Raw genomic sequence first — 22,256 nt, 5'->3', positions numbered from 1 at the left:
AAAACTAAACATAAATGTATGCAAATACTTTAACGTATGGAAGGCACGGCAGCACTAGCATCACTTATGCGTGGTTGTGTTAGTGTACCTCCCAAAAATAAACAGATTGAATGTAAATGAACAAGTTCGAATCGTATTGGCAGAATTGTTAATCTTCCAAGCACAATATTGTTATTCCGTTCTCGTTTGTGTTTGTTACATTACGTCCATCACGTCAGCTACTCGAGGGGTGTTATTCAGGGCTTTGGCTGTGGTTTACGTGTATCAGAAACAAGTTGAATCCAAACCGTGTAATGGTGAATGTAAAATGTTTCATCACAAATCAAATTTTTGAAGATGATCAATCGATGTTTGTTTTTAAATGGTAAAGTTGTTAATTACCTTGTTAAAGCCTTGTTAACAACAAGTTCCATTCGCAACATTCATTAGAATATAAACGAAATAATAGTTTTTCGGAATACGGAATACGTTTTAACAATGTTTTAAAATATTGAACCAACAGATTCGGTTCTTATAATGATATACACAATAAAACAGTTTTCCGACAGGTTATTAAAGCTTTATTATTTACTTCATCACATCACTCGCAAATAAATTGCAGCTCGTGCAATCTGACACAGTTCGACGCAGACGATCGATGGAGCGACAACAAAAAGTATTCCGCAACAGCATCCGCTACATTGACTTCATTAGCGACCGAGTCCAAATTGTTTAACTTTCGTCACCTCCCGATATTGTCCTCCGAAGAGCCCATGGCCGTGCTTGATGTGCACCTTACGCTCGACTGTGTGTTTGAACGGGAACAATCCACCGACGCTCTTCTCCTTGAACAGGTACTGATACTTTAGTCCGCGCTTCTCTCGATTGATGTTATTTTCCGGCACAGCTACGTTGTCAAACTGAATTCGGCTCTCCTCTGCCAACAAGTCATCCACAGGATCAACAGCCCCGGTAAGATCGAAGCACATCGAAGCCACACAAAGTGCCACAGAAATTGCCACACAAAACTTCATTGCCACCGTCAATGGTTCAGCGTTTAAAATTCGTTATCTTGTTGGCGACTGGTTTAGTGGAGTATCTTGAAAAGACTGGTGAAAATCGTTTGACTTAGGCTGTGCTGGGTTTGGGGTTTTTGCCATTTGCATAACTGGTCATTGATGATGAGTGGGGAAAGTGCGCTCTTGGTGGGAGAAGACAAAAAGCAGGTGTGTGTAAGAAAAAGCTAAAAGTATGGGCCGAAAATGTTCAGTTATGTTGCTCCCTTTTGTATCAGTGCTGAACTGAATGTTATGCAGAAACAAATTTCAATTGTAATTGAAGTTGATAGATAAGTTTAACATTAAGTTTAATGGATAGCTAAATGTTATGTAGGTTTGTTTCTCAACATTCCTCCAGTTTCTGCGTATATGATCATATTACATAAAACTATAATTACGACTCAGACTGTTCCTCTAAGATTTGCAAAAACTTAAAACCAATTATTTCTGCTCAAAGTGTATTATTATTCAGATTAAGAAATTTAAGAAGTATTAGATTATTAGGGCAATAATACGATTAGACATTTGTGAGCTGAAGGGAATACCGCATAACATACATTTAGGCGCGAAAGAGCCCTGTGTCCTTAGTGGCTTTGGGTGGCGTGGCGATACTAATTGGAGGGTAGCTAATAATAGCGGGGAGGGCAGCTCGGCATAATTTGTAGTCAAAAACGTTTTGAGTAATTCGTATTATGGCTAAACTCTGGGCTGAAAAGTTTTCATTTCAGTGGGCTGAAAAGTTATAAATAAATCGATGTTTAACGATAAATGATAAAAAACCTCATGTTTTTGCAGTGCTACGAGTGATTTATTCTGTTGGGCTCGTGATGGATGAATTATACTGAACTAGTTTAGTATATGCTCAACCGAAGCTAGGGTATCCGAGACAAGGGACTAGTTGCATTCTACCACTCTTGTTTTTTGTATAGTTTGAATAAGGATGAATAACTCGGATATTCAAAATTTCTTCTACATTGGCGTTGATTCTAGTAACATTAAAAGTATGAGTCACTACTAATAGTTATAAGATTATTCATAATCGAATTACATAAAAAATCGAAACACTTGGGATTAAACTTTATTCAAAATATGTTTGAGCTGATATTTATTTAACATATTCGATGTGCTTCGATTTGACGTTATGTGTGTTTCGTTAACACAGTTAGCACATGTGTTATTATATTATTGTCTCTTTCACTTTTCATCCCCACTTAAAGTAACACTGCAATTACTATCAAACGAAATGTCTCATCCAATCACAATTCCAGGAGGTGCGAAGAAAGGCTTTCGCCGTCGATAATATCCATTTCTGTATCCATTGTAACCGCCATATCTGTCGTATCCTTGGTATCCGCTGTACCCGTCGTAACCACCATATGGAATTCCAACACCAATTCCGAAGCCGAATTGCGGCACAGGACTAGAAAAACACACGGCACAGGAGTAGACAAGCACTACCAAGACTGCAATTATGTGAATATTTTTCATGTTGCTTACAATTTAAAAAATACCACTTTTTCACGAAAACTGTAAGACAACGATCTGTAGGCAGCCGGACCACGTTTAACGGAAGCTGCAAAGGAAGTGGATCATTCCTAGCTAACGTTGGATATTTTAAAAGGGAAACACAAGTGTTAATTGTGACTACGACGTACTATCAAACTGGTGGAGATTTTTCGACCATCGAAGCTTGATAGTGCTAATGATATAGTCACCCAAACTGAGATAGAATCAATTACACAGTATCCGAGAGGAGCAGTGGATGAGCTTGGTTCTGTTTGCTTCACTGCGTGTTATTGATCGGTGATGTTAGTTTATTCATCACGTTTACGGTGATGATTTACATGGATCACGTTTCGTACTTGCCCTTGATATTTTAGGAATGAGAACCAGTTAAATGAGTAAACAATCAGCACTAAATTATGGCTTATTTTCAAAGACAACTTTGTCTTTCTGTTCTTAGCTGACAACCGCACATGGATTAAAGTATCTCATAAAAGGGGAACTTTTTAGTTTTCTTTCTTCTCACCTACACGATCACATTGACATTTAAAACGGATTACAGAACAAAGAGAAAAGGTGACGTGCACTAGAGCAAAAAAAACGCATCAAACAAAGACGCCCAGAACATGATCTTGCCACGATCTGCTGCATACATCTGGAAGCTTCACACGTCCAAAACTAGTATCTCGTTGCGACTGAGAACCATCTGCAACGGGGAACTCGATGCTGTTTCATGACTCGTGAATTATAGACGCCATTAGCATTTTTACAAAGTTACAAGTTATACGAAAATGTCACACTGCAAGAAATATGAAACTAATTGAATTTATTTTCATTTCATCAAAATCACACACTTTGACCATTTTCGAAGACATCTAAACGTTAGTTTTACATTTACCGATCTTATATAGTTATTGATACTCTGAGAGTATTGTGGTATTTCAAGTTTGCTCGTCCGCTTCATGATGATCTCGGTGGTAAATACTGTCATCAAGTTGTTTGCAACATAGTGGTTTGGAAAAACCGTACCATGTAAATATTTTGAACTTGAACGAATAAAATTGGGTGGATCAGTGGCTAGTCATCAACGGTTCACTGTCACCCGGGCCCATCAAGACGTGTCAACATAATGTTGCCCAAACAGCAGCGAAGGTTAACAACCGGCACAGTTTGACGTTAGTATTGGGTGCACCGGAGCAGGAGCTCATTTGTCCGAAATGAGAAAAATTAGTCTAGTTCCGTATATGTGATTTGAAAACAATAATAACAGGTTTCTCTTCTTACATATCGTTGATCTCCATTTGATCGCAGTTGGTCGCCTGCCCTGCCCTTTCCATTAACTTCCTCGGCGTGACGACGGGTTTCGTAAGCTTGGCTGCTTGCTGGAGGCCGGGGGCGAGGGCCTTATTTGCCATCGGGCCGAGACCAGGAAGATGACGACTACTGGAAGGCACGTCGTGTTGCGTCGCACGATGACAAATGATACGACACACCGGCAGGCCCGGTAATGCTATAAAGTTCTTTTACATGCCGCAAAAATCCCAGAAACGGGACGCTCCGCCAAAGGGCGAGTATAAATACGACATCCCGGTTCTTGGCGAGTTTAAAACCATCCAGACCGGGCACGACGCCACATATCGCAACGGGAATTGTGCAAATTGTTTTTGTGACACTATCGGCAAACAATAGCATTAAGCGTTGATAAGATGAAAGTGTATCTGTGTTGTGCGGTGGTGATGTTGGCGATTCTTGCCATCGAAGCTTCTCCAGTTGAGTACGAGGCAGCCGTCGAAGATCCTTCACTGGAACCGCAGGCCATCAACCTGGAGGACATTAATGTGGCGTACGATCAGGGAGCAGATAGTGAAGCAGTTCGTGAGAAACGCCACCACCGGTACGGTGGTTACTACGGTGGATATGGAGGGTAACTATCAACAAAGAAAGCAAAGGGAACGAAGGGACGTGCTTCATGGTCGATCATTAATTACAGATACCGTGGAGGATACGGAAGTTATGGTCGCGGTTTTGGCTACGGCCATCGATACGGCGGTTATGGAGGTTACGCAGGATACGGAGGATATCGTCGATATGGATACTATGGGTGATTGCAAAAGATTAAGTCTGTAAGGATCATTGAAGACTTGGTGAAAATAAACGAAAAATATGATTGAAAATAACGCCGAGAGTTCTGGAATTTATACGGCTTTCGTCGAGAAATGTAATAAAGTCACCGGCTCCCAAAATGATGTTGAGATCAAATTATATTCCATAAGTATAGCGCGCAGTGTTCCGCTTTGCTTTGTTATGTACTGGACACATCCATCTGGATGCTTTCACCTACGCGAAACCGGTAATTCGCGGATGGCTATAATAAGCCAATGCAGCTCATTCTACAGGTCATCGAATCTTTAGAACCAATTCTTGCCTTGTCATCCGACGTACGCACATTCCACCTCCATTCATGATTGTCGCGGCAGTAAACAAGTTTCTGTTTCCGGGGGATCCCCAGACTGGCCAGCCACAAAGCTACGCGGTGAGATTGAGGAATCCGGCGAGGAGTCCGTTCGACGGCCTAATGATAATGTACATGGGAGCAATGCACTGAATCATGTTTTGTTGCTCATGACCAAGATGTTGTTTGTTGTTGAACGATAGATTTAAATTGCATTTTTCTCACGACAGCTAAATATTCTCACGACTATTGAATTGTTTCGCGTTTATTAAAAGCTCAAAAATCATACCATATGTTAGTGAATGTGATGGAATTTTAAAGCGTGGTCTGTTCAAGGTATCTGAAACATCGACATTTCATCGTATAATCGTAATGTTTTTGTTACATATAAAAGACACTGTATTTAATATGCACAAAAAACAGTTTTTTCCGCACGTTATCAAAGATTTATTGTTTCCTTCACCAGCTCATTCGAAAAGGATTTTGAATAATTTAACATCTATTCAAGCGATCTCTTCGAAGGAATCTCTAGCGATTTATATCATTTTTGCGCTATCAGAATTGGGGAATAACCATCAGTATAGAGACTATTTCTGGATAAAGCAAACTACCTAATAAAATATCAGGTTGGCTAAAAAGAAATCGACGTTTTTCACGATAGTTGCCTTTAGTGATCGATATCTCGTGAAGTATCGATCGTACAGTTTCAAGTTTAGGCTCGTTTTAAAGCTGATTCTTTACACTTCAAAAAACGCTTTCATTGTTTTTTGTTCGTTCTATTCGTTTGTGAATTACAGGGTGTTAACAATAAAGGTCAACGCAGAGAAAATTCGGTATATTTTACAGTTTTTGTCGGATAAAGGTGAAAATTCAAGCTAGGCCGCTGAAATTTTGCATGGTGTTCATGGTGCCGATACTCTAACAGCTAGCTGAGTGAAATTTTGGTTTCGTTGACACGTTTAAGTTATTTTTGATGTTAAAGCCTAGGCAGACACGTCATCGAAAATGTCGATAAAATCACAGAAATAATCAAAGTAGATCGTTTTTTTAGTAATCAGAGCATCGGCCAGGAGCTAAAGATCAAACATCGAACAGCTTAAAGCCATTTGCGCAAAGCTAGATTCACAAAGAAGCTCGATGTTTGGGCGCCACCGTATTTACACCAGAAAACATGATGGCTCGAATTGCCATCTGCGAAGTTTTGGCCAAACGGAAAAAAATCGACCCATTTCTTAAAAGGATTGGTACTGGGGATGAGGAATGGGATACATACCACAATACTGTGTAAAAATAATCGTGGTCTAAGGGTGGTGAAGCCGATTAACCGGTGGCCAAACCAGAAATAACGGCTACGAAGGTTCTACGGGGTATGTGGTGGGACTTGAAGAGAATTGTTTATCATGAGTAGCTTCCGTGTAGCCAAACACTAAAATCAGATTGCTACCGTCAATTACTGTACCGTTCGAAGCTAGCAATTGACCAAAAACGACCAGAATCGGCCAACGGAAGAGATGTTGTGTTCCAACAGGACAACGAAATGTGACGCACGTCTTTACTGACTCGGCAGAAAGTCCGGGAGCTTGTTTGGGATGTTTTAATGCATTCACTGTATAGTCCGGACCTAGCACCAAGCGATTGACACCTTTTTCGCGCATTACAAAATTTCCTGAGTTATGAAAAACTGAGATCAAAAAAGGATTGTGAAAATAGATTGCTCCAGTTTTTCGCCAATAACGACTAAACCTTCTACAAGAGAGGCATTATAAAGGTATTTTTAAAAAGGCAACAAATTTTCCAACAAAATGGTGCATATTTGACGCAAATCGGACCATTGCAAACCCGTTAAATATAGTTTTGAAATTCACCCAAAAAACGTCGATTACTTTTTAGCCAACCTTATATTTTTAGTCTACGAAAGCCACAAATTCAAAGAACCCCAATTGATTCATTATAGGTTGCGTACAAATGACTGGGAAAGTTTCTCACGTTTCTTGGACGGTATATGGCTGAGAAGTTGTCTGCTCCAGCTCCATTGTTTAAGTTTTGGCAATGTGTCGTGAAGTGGTTGACGGCTTCAAAGTTCATTAGAACGACCTTGACCTAATTGTTTCGCCCAAACGATTTTGTAACATTTCTTTTTCGTGTTTCTCCACGAGTTGATTCCCACACAATGTGTCATTTCTGTTTCTCTGCCTAGAGGTTGTCCAGTGATTTCACAATCAATAATTAGTCACTTTGTTTTTTACTGTGAAATTTTATTACTCCCACTTTCAATAACACCTAATTTTTCAGTCGCTTAAAAATAGTGTCGAAAATTGGGGGTAAGTTGCGAAAGTTGCGGCCACCATCATCTACCGGCTGAGCGCCACTAGGTTGAACCTCTTCCGGTTGTGCAGGATAGGCCGCCGCCAAAGCAACCACGGCAAGCAATAGCAGACTTTGGAATGCTTTCATTTTTGGTCTACTTTGGGGTTTACAGGCTGTAATTTAAATAGTGAAAACGTTTTAATTAGCATCCATCAGGTGGTAGATTTAATACGATGTTTCTATGTTATCAATTAAAAAAACCCCGATTTCCGAAAGCGACGGCATTTTTCCATTAGGATACTTTTTTGTTTTTAGGTCACGCTAATACTAGCATCGCGTCGTTTCGCGATTTTGATTTTCCGATCACGACGCGACACTTAAAGGCACAAAATCCCCGTCCCGGACACAAACCAGCTTCAGCATTTCTATTAGCGTTCCGCTACTTGTTTGTGGCTGTTGATTCAGAACGATAACAGCACCACACAAGATCGACACATTCACTTAACGCTCGCTTGATCGAATGCTTCCAACATCAGAACCGCCAAAACGGCTTAGGAATGTTCAAGAAGAGGCTTTTAGAGCACGGCATCCAGCGACCCTTACCTGACGAAATCGTTTCACTTCTTGCACGGTGTTCTCTACTCCTTGGGATACTTCTCAAGCAGGTCGCACTCTTTCTCTTCCGTTCGATGGTCACCTTTGGTTTGATCGTCTCTGCCCGGTGATCGTTTTGTATTTATATCACCAACCCCGCTGATGCTGAGCCCACGGACGGGGCGCGACAGTCTTCGTCCAAACGGGCCCGTGTCACGGGGTGGAACCGTGTGAACGAATGTATCGCAATGATAGTGAGTGGTTAGCAGAAGCAAGATGCAAAGATCTCTACGCTGACCCCCGCCGCGATCCAAGAGACGGAGAAGAATTCACGACGGTTATGGTTTAAAAGTAAGAGAAAAGAAAACGGTTTTTTGCGTAGTCGCAGTCTGGATGTTTCGTTTCTCCAACTCTGCGTTGGCGCATAGAAACCTGTACGCAATCGCACGAAATCCGCTACCGATGGGTATTGCGCCGTTGTCGTTTCTGAAAAGAGTGTTTATGCCAAAAGGACAATGTTCGATGAGCTATGAAGGTGGTAAATTTACGTATTCTATTTGGTTCACAACATTGATTCGGAAAGTTGAACTGCAGCTGTGATGTTTCTTTGGCCACTATGTACTGGAAGCGATTTAACACTCAATCAAGGTACATATTGAGCATTTCCGTGAACATAAAACTGCTCTTAGGGCTTCGAACGGTAGAGTGAATCATTTAATGACAGATTTGGTCAGAGCAATAGCATTGTTTACTTCCGGAAACACATTCGAGCAGATTGTTGTGTTGTTTCTACAGTCTGTCCATAATGCGGTCCACGGTGTGTTTCAAAGCTGCTGCCATTGATTGATTGACCTTACCTATTCTACCTCTTACTCTTGTTGGTGGGTTGGTTGGCCAAGTTGTTTGTCACAAGCAACTGCTGAAGAAGTTGTTGATGTTTTTATTGATCTGTTATATCCCAGCAATGATGATCTTGTTATTCTAGAAGTGTTTCTTTGGTGCTGTTGGAAACTATCCTGCTTGAAATTGGTTAACAAGCATATCGCACTTTCACATGGTTCTTAAGTGTGTGAAACAATTTCGTGTGAGCTTATTCAATAATTCATGCGAGCCTTTTGATGCAAGAATAATTTATTGTCAGTCAGTTTATGCAGTTCATACAACGATCCGACGTGTTTACACGGTTCAAATGTAAAGTCCGCGATTGTAGTATCCTCCGAGCTGGTTTCCGTAACCATAAGGGCTTTGAAGCGCATTCAATCCATTGTGGTACGGATACCCGGCGTTTCCCATGCCGTATCCAGTTTGGATCCCAGGATATCCATAACCTGCAAACCCTCCTCCGAGAACGCCGCCAGCTCCTGCAAACCCAATACCATTAAGATCACCAGCACCTCCGAAACCATGCATTCCGCCAGCATGTGGATTGTAGGGATTGTATTGGCTGTGCCGTATGTAGGGATTGTACTGAGTCGTGTAAGGATTGTAGTTGTATCCAGATCCTGTGATTGAAAGACATAATCGCATTTTAAATACATCCGATCCTGCGTCCGATCAGTATTTCTCTCACTTACCGAAATAGGTCAGCTCTCTGGACCTTCTGTCGGACAAAGCTTCATCGTTGCGGATTCTCGCTTCCAGGGGCTGTAGGATTGTGGCTAACGATGATTCTTTTGATCCAGCAATATCATCTCTATCAGTAGTAGTTCCCTGACACGAGATGGCCGTCCAGGCGAGTAGCAGAATCACGAACTTCATAGCTGATAGCTGAAACACTTTGCGGTTGGAGAGGTTCGCTTGGTTGTATCTTGCAGCACTGCTGATGAAAAAGTACTACTACTCTTCGGCGAAAGGACTCCTTAAATAGTGGCAACATTATAACGTCTTAGGAGGGCGCAAATGTCAGCAAACAATGCTGATCTTTGTTCAATCAAAGCGCATTACATCACGCGAATGGTTGTAAAAATGCTCACTCCTACAATCTACCGAAGAAGGTCTAACTTTTTCTTTCAAGGATAGACATTGTTCTAAAGTTTGTCGCATTATCATACCAAAGTGCTGGGTTAAGACATAACTGCACATAACAGCGCGACAATGGGAGGTTATAAAAATCATGTGTCGCAGACTACCAAACAATTCATTTGGCTTACAACCTCTCTGAACAATGTTCGTTGGCGCGTTGCAGTGGCTCAAGAGCATGTTGATCCGACAAATTTGACCACCCGATACGCTGCTCTCGAGAGGTTGCCGCACGGACCTGATGCTAAAATTGGACCAAAGACAATTGTAAAGTCACGTAAACAAAAGCTCGCGCCACGCACAACTAACCATTCCCCACTCAAGGCGTAGTATCGCTGGTCACCGTGTAATAACTGTAACCGGTTTTTTGCTCTCTGGGGAATTTGATACTCATAGTGTCAACTTGACATTGGACTTGTGGACGCCGAATTACGATGATGCCGCGAACTCGGACACAGTGATTCATCGGGGCGATGGACGCTTTGGAATTAGCATGTTTCGTTAGAGCAGTTTAGCTGACGTCGATTTCCCGGGGTTTTGGGAATTCATTTTTTTTTCAAACAGCAACAAATATGCTGCAAACAATCTGATCGTGCGTAACATTTTATTGAAATCATCAGGAATGTTCAATTATTGAATGTTAGCTTCGTAGCACGAATTGCATCAATTACATTACTTAATAAAGGTAATAAAACTATACCTAATGCTAAACTAAGCTAATTAAAACGTATTTTATAAGCTACGAAAAACTTTGTTTCTTGAAAATACGTTTGCGGGTTCGTTGCTTAAAAATACTAACCAAGTCTTTTGATTCATATTTTATCAGACAGAAACATTGGAAGTTAATATCTAAAAATTTCTTGCGTGAATTGACATTCAACGCTTTCCGAACATAATATATTTCTTTTGGTGTGTACTAGTACCCATTTTTAGTGTCTTTCTGTTCTTCTTCATATAAAAAAGAAATGAAAAATATTGCGTTAATTTCTGTTTAAAAAGTAAAAACATCGATCCCGGGGGATTTTTATCACGTTTCAATGTTTGGCTTTTATTTTAGAGCAACACACTCTCGTTCGTCATGATGACGTTCCGACGATGACAATGAAAATATTCTCATGTTTTCTTTTCAATTGCGATTGAGAATCCAAGATTCGTGACGGTGGTAGCAGTTACACTTGCAAAACTTCCCCGATCGGCTAACGTAACGGCAGCTGTCGCGACTTCTTTCTCGGCTGCCCCACAAGCCGCGTCTCTCTTCACTGGAGCTTACACTGTGACTTCTGGAATGTGAGCGATCGTCACTTCCGAACGCTCGTTCCAGAATATCACGCACATGATCCACAGCAGTGTGTTTGGCGACCGGTCCGGGCTGTGTTTCTAGTAACGTTTTTTTTAGTTCAATTGCAAATAATGAATGAATGAGAAAACTGCACAGCAGCAGCAGCGCTGAAGGTGAAACACGCCAAACACGTTCGGTTTGAGTACGGAACATTTTGTAAATACTGAATACAGAAACGGCTGACTCTTTTATGGTGGTCACAGAGATTGACTTTTGCTCATTAGCGTTTTACTCGATCACTATCAGACTAATGGCAGGCTACTTTGGTTTAAGTTTCTATCGTAATGGACTGTAATTGTGTGTACAAATTGCATAGTTATTACATGAAATAATAATGTAGATTTAATTTTAAATTGTTTGAATTAATTGTTTCTTTAATTTTGTTCTTTAATGGACGTCAAACACTTTTCAGCCCTTGTTTATTTATTTAGATAATAGAACCCATGAATAATTTATGCATGTTTCCACTAATATTAATGAAAATGAAAAGTGTGATTTTTCACAAAATATTTGTTCAAGTAATTTGTTTTTTTACAGTCTTCCTAGCCTTTCCCTTTTCAAACTTCTACGCTGGCCCTGTACCGTGGAAAATTACTGCAGACGGTGCTTCCGCCAAAATTTCCGCCCACAGAAAAGCCGAAGGCAGTCAGTTCAAGAGCGGTCAGCATGACGTCTCTCAAAGTGTAGATCCGGACGTTTAGCGAACCATACAACAGCTTCAATGACAGATTTAGCGAAAGAGTTTGCTTAATCATAGGCTGTTCGAGACAACGCATTCCCAAAGACGCTAATTTTCAGCTTTGGCGTGTGAGCTGGTTTAATCACGTGCAAAATAGATTAGCACTAGTTGAGTGTACTACGAGAATAGTAGGATGATGTTATGACATCATAAGTAGACCTCTACTAATATTTCGCAGTTGTTGTGACCCGGAAATGAACCGTGTTTTTTATTTGTTCATATGCTTACACCAAGTGTTCGAATGTATTTTTAAATGAGTCGCATTATTTTCAATAAGCCTGCCGATCAAAATACTGCATAGTAATCATACTTTAAAATACAATTAGTAGAAAGCACTAATGCTTTTATTTCCCTATTAGATATCCGCTTGAGAGAAATAATAATAAGCCCCCTCAATTAATGCCGTTAGCGAACCGAACCTTCTGATTGCTAAACGAGTAACTGGACGCGATAGAGCATGCCAAAAACAAACCAAAACAGCCAAATCCATGATCTATAAATTGACTTGTTTTCGAGAAACAACCGCTCAAACCAACATTGTAATCAACAAAATGTTGCCTTCGACAGTTCTGCTGGTACTTCTTGTGCTATCGTCTTCGGAAGGGCGGCCAACCCCTGTTGAGCCGCAATCAAAGGAAGTGTTCTCATATACTGCAAAGAACTCGATCCCATTGCCGGCGGTGCAACCAGAGCCAATGATAGCAGGAAAGGCCCGAAGCCGCCCAAAGCGCACATTGGACATCGGAGGAATACTGAAAACAATCGGTTTGGACATGGACTTGGGAGGACCGGAATTGAGTATAAAAAAACCGAACATCACTTTAAACACGCCAGTCGGTCAAGTAGGAATCGGTGAATATAAACGTAACTGTGGATCCAAGGATAATGCAGAATCTTTCGAAAAATAGTGCCCAATCGTATTACGCCATCCATACTGTTTTGCCCACCGCACGGAGAGCAAATCAGGTTTCATGCAACAGGCGCAAATAAACGAGTTGACGAAAATAAAACAAAACCAATCCTTTTAATCTTTGCACCTATGCTTCACTTCGACAAAGCGACACGATGCGGTGAGCCGTGATGAGTTGCATGTGAGCAATGGAGGTTAAAAAAGGTTTTTATTGTAGCATTTCGTTGCATTTGGTGTAAAACAAAAGCACATGTCGCCAGTGACTGAACTTTGCTCAATTTAAGCAAACGTTTTACAAACATTGAATAAAAATATTTGTTAATCATATTAAATACACTACATGGTCAGCTAAAGTGGCACTACCATAACAGTAGGCAATAATACCAGAGCTTTTATTGTTTGCTACTACGCCTAGGAAGCTCAGGTCGCTAGCCATCGAAGCAGATCGAAGACAGGAAAAACAGGCTGCATGAATCAATGCCCTCCGTGGAGGGGTCGTGCGTTGTTTCCCAGCATTGAGCCGGACTAGGTGTTCCAAAAGATTTGACCTTCGAGAGGCGAATTGTCTGCCGGCCGCCGGTCGTCGCTTGTCTCGCGGCTAATTCCCCCCATTCCGCGTGGAACATCGGACGACATTCTCCCATCGCACCCAAAGCGAAAGGAGGGATTGGTCTCTTATAAAAAGCAACAGATGCTGAGTGGGTTATGTCAGAACCAACCCCAGCGTCAGATAGTAAACAAGTGGACAACGCAGTGGCCTCCTGCTGACCTTAGCATTTGAGTAAAAGTAGTTCGCCGAGAAAAGCACTTTGAGAATGAAACTGTACGCCGCCTGTGCCCTGTTGTGCGTGGTAATGCTGAACTGCATCGTGTCTGCGGAAGAAACGGGAGCGGATCGTGTGAAGCGTCAGTTTGGTTTCGGATCACCTTACGTTGGTTACGGAGGCGGATATCCGGGAGGCTATGGCGGATATCCGGGAGGCTACGGCGGTGGGTATGGCTTATACGGAAGTCACGGACACCACGGGCACCACGGACACCACCACGGGCACGGTGGATATGGCCCAGGATACCAAGGATACGGAGGATACGGCCAAGGATACGCAGGATACGGTGGTCTTGGTGGACTCTTTGGATAAATTTGGCAGCCTACTATTTTAGTGGGCAATTGAAGTGTAAGTGACCGGTTGTGCAATCGACATTATTTATTGTGGGTAGTAATCACAGACGGCAGCCCAGCGGGTGCTCCAAATACCAAAACTGTTTTGTTGTGAATAAAAATTTGGTTGTTTTCGTACAAAACTTATTGGGAGTATTTTATTATAGCTAAATAGCACAAAAACCCTTTCAATAGTTTGAAACTCTGAGAACTGAGAAGGAACTCCACTCAACGAAAATTTTGAATTTTTTGTCTGGTTTTCCATTATCATCGATCAACGATAAGATATTCTTCTTGGGTTTTTTGGCATTTTGCTATAAAAATTGTCAAGGTGAACAGGACGCGAATCGAATGGTTTACACTGGTATCAAACGCGGTTCTTAAGACAGAACATTAGATAAGATTAGAAAAAACATTCATTATCCCACCACAGCACGATCACTACAATTCCGACGGTGTTCTTTCAAACAAATCCAGCAGTCAGCATACATTTGCTCATTGATTTGTGCTACTTTTCGCGACGAATTGTTTATTTTTGGTTTCAGATAGTTTTCTTTTATTTACTCAAAACTGCATCATTATTGTCTAGATAAAAGAAGACGAGACGAGGCTAATGGCCGGACATATCAAACGGCGGCTTCGCTCGCGACAAAGAACCTAAGCGATAGTTAAGTGGCACTACGTGTGACTTGCATTGACTATTTTCACAAACTAACGTGGCCCAAGAGGTCAATATGGTACGGTACGATGAACTAGCGTTTTATGATAATTTTAAAATTTTTTAAAGTAAATTGCATTCATCTGAGCGCTAGAGACTTTTGAAATAATTTAATAATCGTGTTTAATAATTGGCCACTTTCTTGTGTCGTAGCAATTCCAGAATCGCTGTGTAGACAAAACATAACGTTTCTATAGAACCGATTTTTTGTATGAAGCAAATTAAGTAGCATTTCATTGATTATGCCCTCGGATCTATGCTCTATTTACAAACCGATACCTAACGTAGTGACAAAAATATTTTCAATTGACTAAGCCGGCACACGTTCAAAAACTGATCATTGGTTTGGGGTTACCCTACAATCGCGTTCGCGATCGCTGTTTTCGACTCATAAATTGGTTGATTCGAACCGCTCCTACGTCCTAACCACAAAGTAAATTTCTCCGAGAACATTCCCTTCTCATGCACCCTCATGTTCACACATGATTTTAAGTTCTCCTTTGCACCGTCGGGTCACCGCTTTACTTGGCCATTTGCTTCATGCGGTTGAGGGCACTTCCGGCTTTGAACCACTCAATTTGTTGCTCATTGAAAGAGTGATTCAGCTTGACCTTGTCCACCTTGCCGTCGGTCTTAATTTCGCAATCCAACGGCTTACCAGGCGCAAATTTGTCCAGCCCCAGGATCGAGATCTTCGAGTGCGGTTGGACCTATGAAACGAAGAGGCAACCAAAGTGTCATTATTCGGTCCAATGGTAAAAGTCTCGGCTTCCCCGTAGCTCACCTTATCGTAGTCGGCGGGATTGGCAAAGGTCATCGGCAACATGCCTTGCTTCTTGAGGTTCGTTTCGTGAATGCGAGCGAACGACTTGGTGATGATCGCCCGTCCGCCCAGGTGGCGTGGCTCAAGCGCGGCGTGTTCGCGAGACGAACCCTCGCCGTAGTTCTCGTCACCGACGGCAACCCACTTGATACCCTTCGCCTTGTAGTGGCGCGCTACATCTGGCACACCGGCCCATTCGCCAGTTACCTGGTTCTTAATTTTGTTCATTTCGTTGTTTTCGATGTTGGTGGCGCTGCGAAAGATAAACGGAAAACGGAAGATAGAACATTGCCAGAACCGGGCAAGGATTACAATTTTTCTTACCCGATAAACATGTTGTTCGAGATGTTGTCCAAGTGGCCACGGTACTTGAGCCATGGACCAGCAGCCGAAATGTGATCGGTGGTGCACTTGCCCTTCACCTTGATCAGCACCGTCATATCGGTCAAATCCTTACCGTTCCAGTTATCGAACGGTTCCAACAACTGCAATCGCTGGCTTTTCGGGTCGACATCAACTTTCACACCGGAACCATCCTGTATCGAGAGGAACAGAGATGGAAAGAGGAACATGATGAAGTAGTCAATAAAAAGGGAACCTTGACCGACATAACCGCTCTTCGATTGCTCTAGAATTGAATTACACTCATAGAGGAGCGGTGTCGGCAGAGGAGCTTGAATATACACAACTGATAAGATAAGCAACACACCGCAGAGCTCATGGAGCTTGTGGAGCGTGCTGAACCGGACGGACCAAAACAGTAGACGTACTTTGATCAATCCGTCAGCCTGTAGGCCGTTCGTATAGCAACAAACTTACCGAGGGAGGAGCCTCGTAGGTGTCCATGCCCGGGTCGAATCCTTTCTGCGGCAGCTCATCGCCGTACGGCGACTCGAGCTTAAACTTCTTGCCATCCTTTCCCGTCAGCTCATCCTTGAGTGGGTTAAACTCCAGTGTACCAGCAATCGACAGTGCGGTCACCAATTCGGGGCTGCAATGGGCATAAGGGAATGCATTATTGCCTAGAAAGAAAACCGAAACACACTCTCTTACCTCGTCACGAAGCAGTGCGTGGCCGGATTGGCGTCATTACGGCCGGTGAAGTTACGGTTGTACGATGTGACGATCGTGTTCTTCTCGCCCTTCTTCACGTCCTTACGGTCCCACTGGCCGATGCAGGGGCCGCATGCGTTCGCCAGTACGGTACCTCCGAATTCCTTGAACGTCTTGGCGATTCCATCGCGCTCGATCGTCGCACGGATCTGCTCGGAACCGGGGGTCACGTTGAACGGAATCTTCGACTTCAGCCCGTGCTTCATCGCGTTCTTAGCGATGGATGCACAGCGACCCATATCCTCATAGGACGAGTTTGTGCACGAACCGATCAGACCGACACGAATGTCCAGAGGGTATCCATTTTTCTTGGAGTTGTCCTTCAGCTTGCTGATGGGATGTGCCAGATCGGGAGTGAATGGTCCATTGATGTGCGGTTCCAGAGTATCGAGGTTGATTTCGATCACTTGATCGTACTTGGCCCCCTTGTCAGCCGAGAGCACACTGCCCTGGTATTTGGTAGCCTCGGCAGCAATACCGGAGCGACCGGTCGCGGCAAGATAATCGGCCATACGTTTGTTGAAGGGGAATATTGAGGTAGTGGCACCAATCTCAGCGCCCATGTTGCAGATCGTTGCCATCCCGGTGCAGGAGATGGACTCGACACCCTTGCCCGTATACTCAATGATGGCTCCGGTGCCTCCCTTCACGGTCAGAATATCGGCCACCTTCAGGATGACGTCCTTGGGCGAAGTCCAGCCACCAATTTTGCCGGTTAAGTTGACGCCAATTACGTTCGGGCACTTAAGCTCCCACGGGATGTTGGCCATCACGTCGACGGCATCGGCACCACCGACTCCAATGCAAAGGCCGCCCAATCCACCACCGTTCGGGGTGTGCGAGTCCGTACCAATCATTACCAGCCCAGGGAAGGCGTAGTTTTCGAGGATGATTTGATGGATAATGCCGGAACCGGGCTTCCAGAAGCCAACTCCGTATTTGGCACCAGCCGTCGAGAGGAACTTGTACACCTCGGCGTTAATGTCCTTGGCGCGGGCCAGATCCTTCTCGCCTCCAACTTGTGCCTCGATCAGATGGTCACAGTGGATGGTCGAAGGCACGGCAACCTTCTTCAGGCCGGACGAGATAAATTGCAGCATCGCCATCTGGGCGGTGGCATCCTGCATGGCAACACGATCCGGTCGTAGGCGCAGGTATGAGACACCTCGTTGAACGTCCTGGTTGGCCGGATCATCCAGATGCGAGTAGAGCACTTTCTCGCTGAGGGTCAGGGGGCGCCCCAGTCGCTTCTTCACTACCTCAAGATTCTTCTGCAGCTTCTCGTACGGCAGGTAGACATTCTGGTCGAACTTCGAGAGGGCAACCTTAGAGGCGGCGGCGCACGATGCATGAAACTGGCGCTGCTGAATGTCCACAGCATATCGGGCTACCTTGCGGGCCTTAAGGAAGGAAGGAAGAACGAAACAAAAATTAAATACATCTTCGTCTTGTAAATCTTGCAATTAGTTAATCAATAAGTTACAGTCAATTTTAACTTATGTAAACGGTATGGTCATTACACAATCGGGGTCTGTTCAGGAACACTGATAAGCACCAATGTTGATAAGCATACACTCTGCTAGATGCCGGAACGCAATCCGATCCTGTTGATTCCATGAACAAGATCCGTTTCGAATCGTAAGCCGCTTGGCGATCGAGTGTTGCAAAATTGCACGAAACTATTCAAAACCAATCCATCAAAGAAGGCGCTCAGCGGTAAACAAAAATAGAAAATAGAATCTTCCACGGCGCAAAGCAGCCTGTGAGAGGCGTGACACGTGACACAAAAAAGGAGGACGTGATCGAATCAATGCGCGGGCTCGTCGATGATAGGCTTAAAAAAAGAAAATAAAACCGATGGCAACATAAATAAACCGTTAGCCGCGTTTAGAGGCCTGTACACCCACGTACATCTCGTGATGACCTTCCTAGGGGTTTTTGCCGGAAGGACGAGTTCGCGCTCCGCGAGTGTGCTTTTCTCGGTACGATGTTTTTGCGCCGCCGGCTTTGGTAGAAAAATGAATGAATGACATTTGCCAAGGACGTCTGCGGCCTTGGGCCGTAAATTCATTCATTCGCACTTTGAACGGCGAAGGCCCGTTGTGGGTTGTTGATATCACAGTTCCAGCGCAACACGTCACGAGGCGCCACGGGACAAAACGTACGCTTCGTTCTCCACTGCATAGGTTTACGGCTTATCACGCAATTTCTAATCTCCAGCTCCAGCAACGGGGTTCGATAAACAAGAGCACCTAGACGAGACAGATTGCTAGCACGATACGTCTGCAAACACAACACTCGCCATTCAACCAGACAGATTCGCACACACTTGTCCCTCACGGCGAGAGAAAATGAAAAAAGGTCGAATTTTCTTTTAGCGACATCGATTATCTAACCAGCGAAGATTTTCACTTGTCCGCAATTTAACGCTTTTACAGCTTCAAAAGGCCGCTCCGTACGACGAATGAACCGGCGGGAAAGTGCGATTTTAATCATTACGGTTCCAGCACTGCCGAGCCCCTTTCCAGTTTCGTTTTTCCTTACCTGGCCGGTCATCAGACGGGAATACTGCACCATCTTGGAAGCTGGAATCGCTGGCACCGAACAGGAAAACGCGAACTAGTACCTTTGGCTGCGGCTGACCGAGTATCGGCAAACGGAATCTTCAGCCTTCTCAGCTGGAAGATAAACTGTGTTCCCAGTGGAACGGGGAAAAGTGTATTGCAAGTGCTGTGTCGGGCCGGCGCTCGACGGAGACGAGAAAATTTCGTTACCTAACAACCCCGCGTTTCGGAGTTCGGACGAGGAATAATTTCTTAAGACGGTCGATGCGAATTCTGTCAAGATTCTTTTTCCTCGCTAGCCAGGGTTGACTGAAAGGGTTGATTGGAATTCAGGATGAGAAATGTAAATGGTATTTTAAGCAATGCAGAGTGAACGACTAAAGCGAAAAATACTGTATGTTTCGGCTATGGTTTGCTAAAATTAATATAAAATATTAAATACGCCAATATAAGATCGCTGCAAACGCTCACCTCCGTTGTACATACCTTGACAGAGCCGCGAATGTGACGTTAGTTTGACGTTTTGTTGTTTTGATTTTGATGTTTTGTGTTTGTTTCGATTTTCGCCGATTTTCACAAACAGCGGAAAAATCCGTGCGTAGAGTTTGTCGAGTTGTGTTTCGTGCACATCATCAGCGATGGTGAATGTTATGAAAGGAGTTTTAGTCGAATGGTATGTAAATACTGCTTTAATATGAGTTCAATTGAGATCCTTTCCATTCTCTCCTTTCTCATTAAAACGAATACAGCGATCCTGCTATGAAACAATTTCTGCTCCATCTCGACGAAACACAATCGCTCGGCAAAAAGTTCATCATTCAGGATTTGGACGAGAAACACTTGTTTATCTCGGTGGAGATTGTTGAGGTGCTCCAGGCTCGGGTCGACGATTTGATGGATCGCATCAGTTTTCCGTTGCACGAGAAAGAAGCTTAAGTGCCAAGTAAATCTACTTTTAGTATTAAGAATATCAGTACCGACCAGCGGACACAAGAATGGCCGCACGAGAATCGGGACGCATTCGGGAAGCGGACAAGAAGCGAACGTTGGATGATGCGGCAAGAAAGCGTCGCGCGCGGAAGGCACTGGAGGCCCTGGAACAGGACAACTACCACGAAGATCCGCACGCCGATCTGGTGATGTCAAAAAAGGTTCCAAAATTCTACGACAATCTGGATGGCAGTGCGCCGAGTAAGAAGAAAAATCGCCGCACCAAGGGTGCTGAGTATTATCGGGCAAAGTATCGTAAAACGTTCCCGCAGTTGCTCGAAGAGGACAAGCTGCAGCGGCCGGATCCGCCGAACTACTTCAGTGCTGCCGCACCACCTTCGAAGCTGCCGGAGCGACATTTTTGTGCGGTTTGTGGGTTTCCTTCCAGCTACACGTGTACGGCGTGCGGGACGCGGTACTGCTGTGTTCGCTGCCTTGGCACACACCAGGACACTCGCTGTCTCAAGTGGACTGCATAAACCCGTCGCAAGCGAAACTTAAACACTGTTATATGCAATAAAGGAAAAACAAAATTCTGCCTCGATAGACGATATTTGCATGCTTTTTTGTTTCATTTGTGAATTGGAATTCAAATATCGTGTAAATTACAAATATAATTCTTTCGGATTAACGTTAACACACTGGATACTTAAAACAAAAAGAACGGATGTTTCGAGCGCCATAAAACTGAACAATTGAGGAAACAGGACAGAAAAGAAAAAATAAATTATATTTAGGTTGTTGTCGATGAAATTGCGTACGTAATTTAATGAGGCAAATTGTGGATGGTATTATAGTAACATGAAACACTCAAGTAAAACAAAAAGTAGATCAATTGTTCCAATGACGTATAGTTTCTTTATTGCGTCCTAAATATGACATAAAAATTATTGAATTGTCTATATATTATACCTTGTCCGCATCGATTCTTTTCTGCGCAGATTTTTTGTGCACTTTTCACCATTGCCTTCCGTTTGGTATCATTTTTCGCATAAATACTGAGAGAATATATATTTTAAATAATATCCATTACCTTTCACTCGTCCATCTGGGACAATTAACATTACGATAGTTTAATCTGCCTCCTTTCCTTCATTTGGCCTAACTAAGCGACAATAAACATTGGTTTAGTTTGGTGCTACCACATAGTGTCGTTTTCTAGTTCGTTTTGTAAATGATCCCGGTTTTCCAACTTTGAAACAACTTTTTACCCAAACATTCATCGAACGAATGGTGGTTCCGAGTGGCTTACGTTAAGATCTCGGTATGGCGGAGCATCGGGGCCGGGAATCAGTAATACTTAAAAGTCTTCTCCGCTAACACCAAACAGCCGTTCAAACGTTGTGACGTAATGGAGGTTCTACGACCAACAAAACTAACTTTTTAACCTATAGGTTGGTCAAACGGGTCCTTAAAATAAAGCTTTATGATGGTTACAACCGCTATGAAAGTTTTTACACTTCGTTCCATTGCCTCTAAGTTTTTTGTCTACCTTTTACGTCCTCTTTTCAGCATTATCAGCTATCGGAAATGGCTACCTCTTTCTTTTTTTTGTACGCCAAGCGCAATAACCGTTGGCAAATTCCGCCCACTCCACCGGGACACGTGTCTATTATTGTTGCAAGCATATCATTGTCGCGGTCGATTAAGCTAATGAAATGGAGCTGAAACAATCGAGAGCAAACGTACAGTCCGGACATGGTGACACTGCGACGAAAGGACTCTTTAACGGGCTCAGCAGGTAATTTATCGGTTTCACCTATCCCGGAGCTTAATCTAGACGGATAAACGCCCACGCCAATCAGGTTATCCCCGGATAAGCTTCCCCGGAAGAGGAAAGCTTGTAAAAATGGAGATAAAAAAACGGCCAATGAACGTGCAACCGATGCTACCGCGTTCGACCACCCGAAGGACACATCATTCCAATGGCGAACGTCACACGGATGTGAGCATTGATGACCACGGTCGTGCGGAAAAGTGTAAAAAACA

General features: G+C 43.4%; 5 protein-coding genes and 1 long non-coding RNA gene across 7 annotated transcripts; 3 read left to right on the top strand and 3 right to left on the bottom strand.

Moving 5' to 3' along the window:
* Positions 1 to 2,081: 2,081 nt before the first annotated feature.
* On the bottom strand, positions 2,082 to 2,611 carry LOC128273906 (uncharacterized). Its single transcript, XR_008269271.1, has 2 exons — positions 2,535 to 2,611; positions 2,082 to 2,457 (listed from the first exon to the last, which is right to left on the bottom strand). It is a non-coding gene; the product is annotated as an uncharacterized LOC128273906 (long non-coding RNA).
* Positions 2,612 to 4,132: 1,521 nt separating this feature from the next.
* LOC128273260 (uncharacterized) lies at positions 4,133 to 14,054 on the top strand. The gene is made up of 3 exons (XM_053011195.1): positions 4,133 to 4,464; positions 4,531 to 4,550; positions 13,861 to 14,054. The coding sequence occupies exons 1-3, from the start codon at positions 4,247 to 4,249 to the stop codon at positions 14,037 to 14,039; spliced, it is 417 nt and encodes a 138-aa protein (XP_052867155.1). The 5' UTR covers positions 4,133 to 4,246; the 3' UTR covers positions 14,040 to 14,054.
* Positions 9,079 to 9,651, bottom strand: LOC128273259 (RNA-binding protein FUS-like). The gene is made up of 2 exons (XM_053011194.1): positions 9,468 to 9,651; positions 9,079 to 9,395 (listed from the first exon to the last, which is right to left on the bottom strand). The coding sequence occupies exons 1-2, from the start codon at positions 9,649 to 9,651 to the stop codon at positions 9,079 to 9,081; spliced, it is 501 nt and encodes a 166-aa protein (XP_052867154.1).
* Positions 14,055 to 14,859: 805 nt separating the features above from the next.
* LOC128275589 (probable aconitate hydratase, mitochondrial) lies at positions 14,860 to 19,544 on the bottom strand. 2 transcript variants are annotated; one of them, XM_053014145.1, is made up of 7 exons: positions 19,488 to 19,544; positions 19,258 to 19,403; positions 16,654 to 18,113; positions 16,420 to 16,591; positions 15,925 to 16,136; positions 15,562 to 15,853; positions 14,860 to 15,487 (listed from the first exon to the last, which is right to left on the bottom strand). In XM_053014145.1, exons 2-7 carry the CDS (start codon positions 19,288 to 19,290, stop codon positions 15,299 to 15,301), a joined length of 2,358 nt encoding a protein of 785 aa, XP_052870105.1. In that variant the 5' UTR covers positions 19,291 to 19,403; positions 19,488 to 19,544; the 3' UTR covers positions 14,860 to 15,298. The 2 variants fall into 2 exon arrangements, with proteins under 2 accessions (XP_052870105.1, XP_052870104.1); XM_053014144.1 differs by having other exon boundaries at positions 19,258 to 19,509.
* Positions 19,545 to 19,819: 275 nt separating this feature from the next.
* On the top strand, positions 19,820 to 20,213 carry LOC128272692 (general transcription factor IIH subunit 5). Its single transcript, XM_053010557.1, has 2 exons — positions 19,820 to 19,950; positions 20,027 to 20,213. The coding sequence occupies exons 1-2, from the start codon at positions 19,916 to 19,918 to the stop codon at positions 20,211 to 20,213; spliced, it is 222 nt and encodes a 73-aa protein (XP_052866517.1). The 5' UTR covers positions 19,820 to 19,915.
* Positions 20,214 to 20,272: 59 nt separating this feature from the next.
* On the top strand, positions 20,273 to 20,994 carry LOC128272691 (zinc finger HIT domain-containing protein 1). Its single transcript, XM_053010556.1, has one exon. The coding sequence runs from the start codon at positions 20,273 to 20,275 to the stop codon at positions 20,744 to 20,746; it is 474 nt and encodes a 157-aa protein (XP_052866516.1). The 3' UTR covers positions 20,747 to 20,994.
* Positions 20,995 to 22,256: the final 1,262 nt, after the last annotated feature.

Source organism: Anopheles cruzii, chromosome 3 (assembly GCF_943734635.1).
Source record: "Anopheles cruzii chromosome 3, idAnoCruzAS_RS32_06, whole genome shotgun sequence".
In the NCBI taxonomy this organism is placed as follows: domain Eukaryota; kingdom Metazoa; phylum Arthropoda; class Insecta; order Diptera; family Culicidae; genus Anopheles; species Anopheles cruzii.
The sequence above is the reverse complement of the archived record's forward strand: the minus strand, read 5'-3'. Positions and strand labels throughout refer to the sequence as shown.

Excerpts from the sequence above, each read along its gene's own strand:
- LOC128273260 (XM_053011195.1), top strand. The coding sequence starts at position 4,247 with ATGAAAGTGTATCTGTGTTGTGCGGTGGTGATGTTGGCGATTCTTGCC. Across the intron at positions 4,465-4,530 it reads TACTACGGTGGATATGGAGG|ATACCGTGGAGGATACGGAA; the intron begins GTAACTATCAAC and ends CATTAATTACAG. Across the intron at positions 4,551-13,860 it reads ATACCGTGGAGGATACGGAA|GCTATGGCGGATATCCGGGA; the intron begins GTTATGGTCGCG and ends GATATCCGGGAG.
- LOC128273259 (XM_053011194.1), bottom strand. The coding sequence starts at position 9,651 with ATGAAGTTCGTGATTCTGCTACTCGCCTGGACGGCCATCTCGTGTCAG. Across the intron at positions 9,396-9,467 it reads CAGAGAGCTGACCTATTTCG|GATCTGGATACAACTACAAT; the intron begins GTAAGTGAGAGA and ends TTTCAATCACAG.
- LOC128272692 (XM_053010557.1), top strand. The coding sequence starts at position 19,916 with ATGGTGAATGTTATGAAAGGAGTTTTAGTCGAATG. Across the intron at positions 19,951-20,026 it reads AAAGGAGTTTTAGTCGAATG|CGATCCTGCTATGAAACAAT; the intron begins GTATGTAAATAC and ends AAACGAATACAG.
- LOC128272691 (XM_053010556.1), top strand. The coding sequence starts at position 20,273 with ATGGCCGCACGAGAATCGGGACGCATTCGGGAAGCGGACAAGAAGCGA.
- LOC128275589 (XM_053014145.1), bottom strand. The coding sequence starts at position 19,290 with ATGGTGCAGTATTCCCGTCTGATGACCGGCCAG. Across the intron at positions 16,592-16,653 it reads ACGCACTGCTTCGTGACGAG|CCCCGAATTGGTGACCGCAC; the intron begins GTAAGAGAGTGT and ends TGCCCATTGCAG. Across the intron at positions 16,137-16,419 it reads CCTACGAGGCTCCTCCCTCG|GATGGTTCCGGTGTGAAAGT; the intron begins GTAAGTTTGTTG and ends CTCTCGATACAG.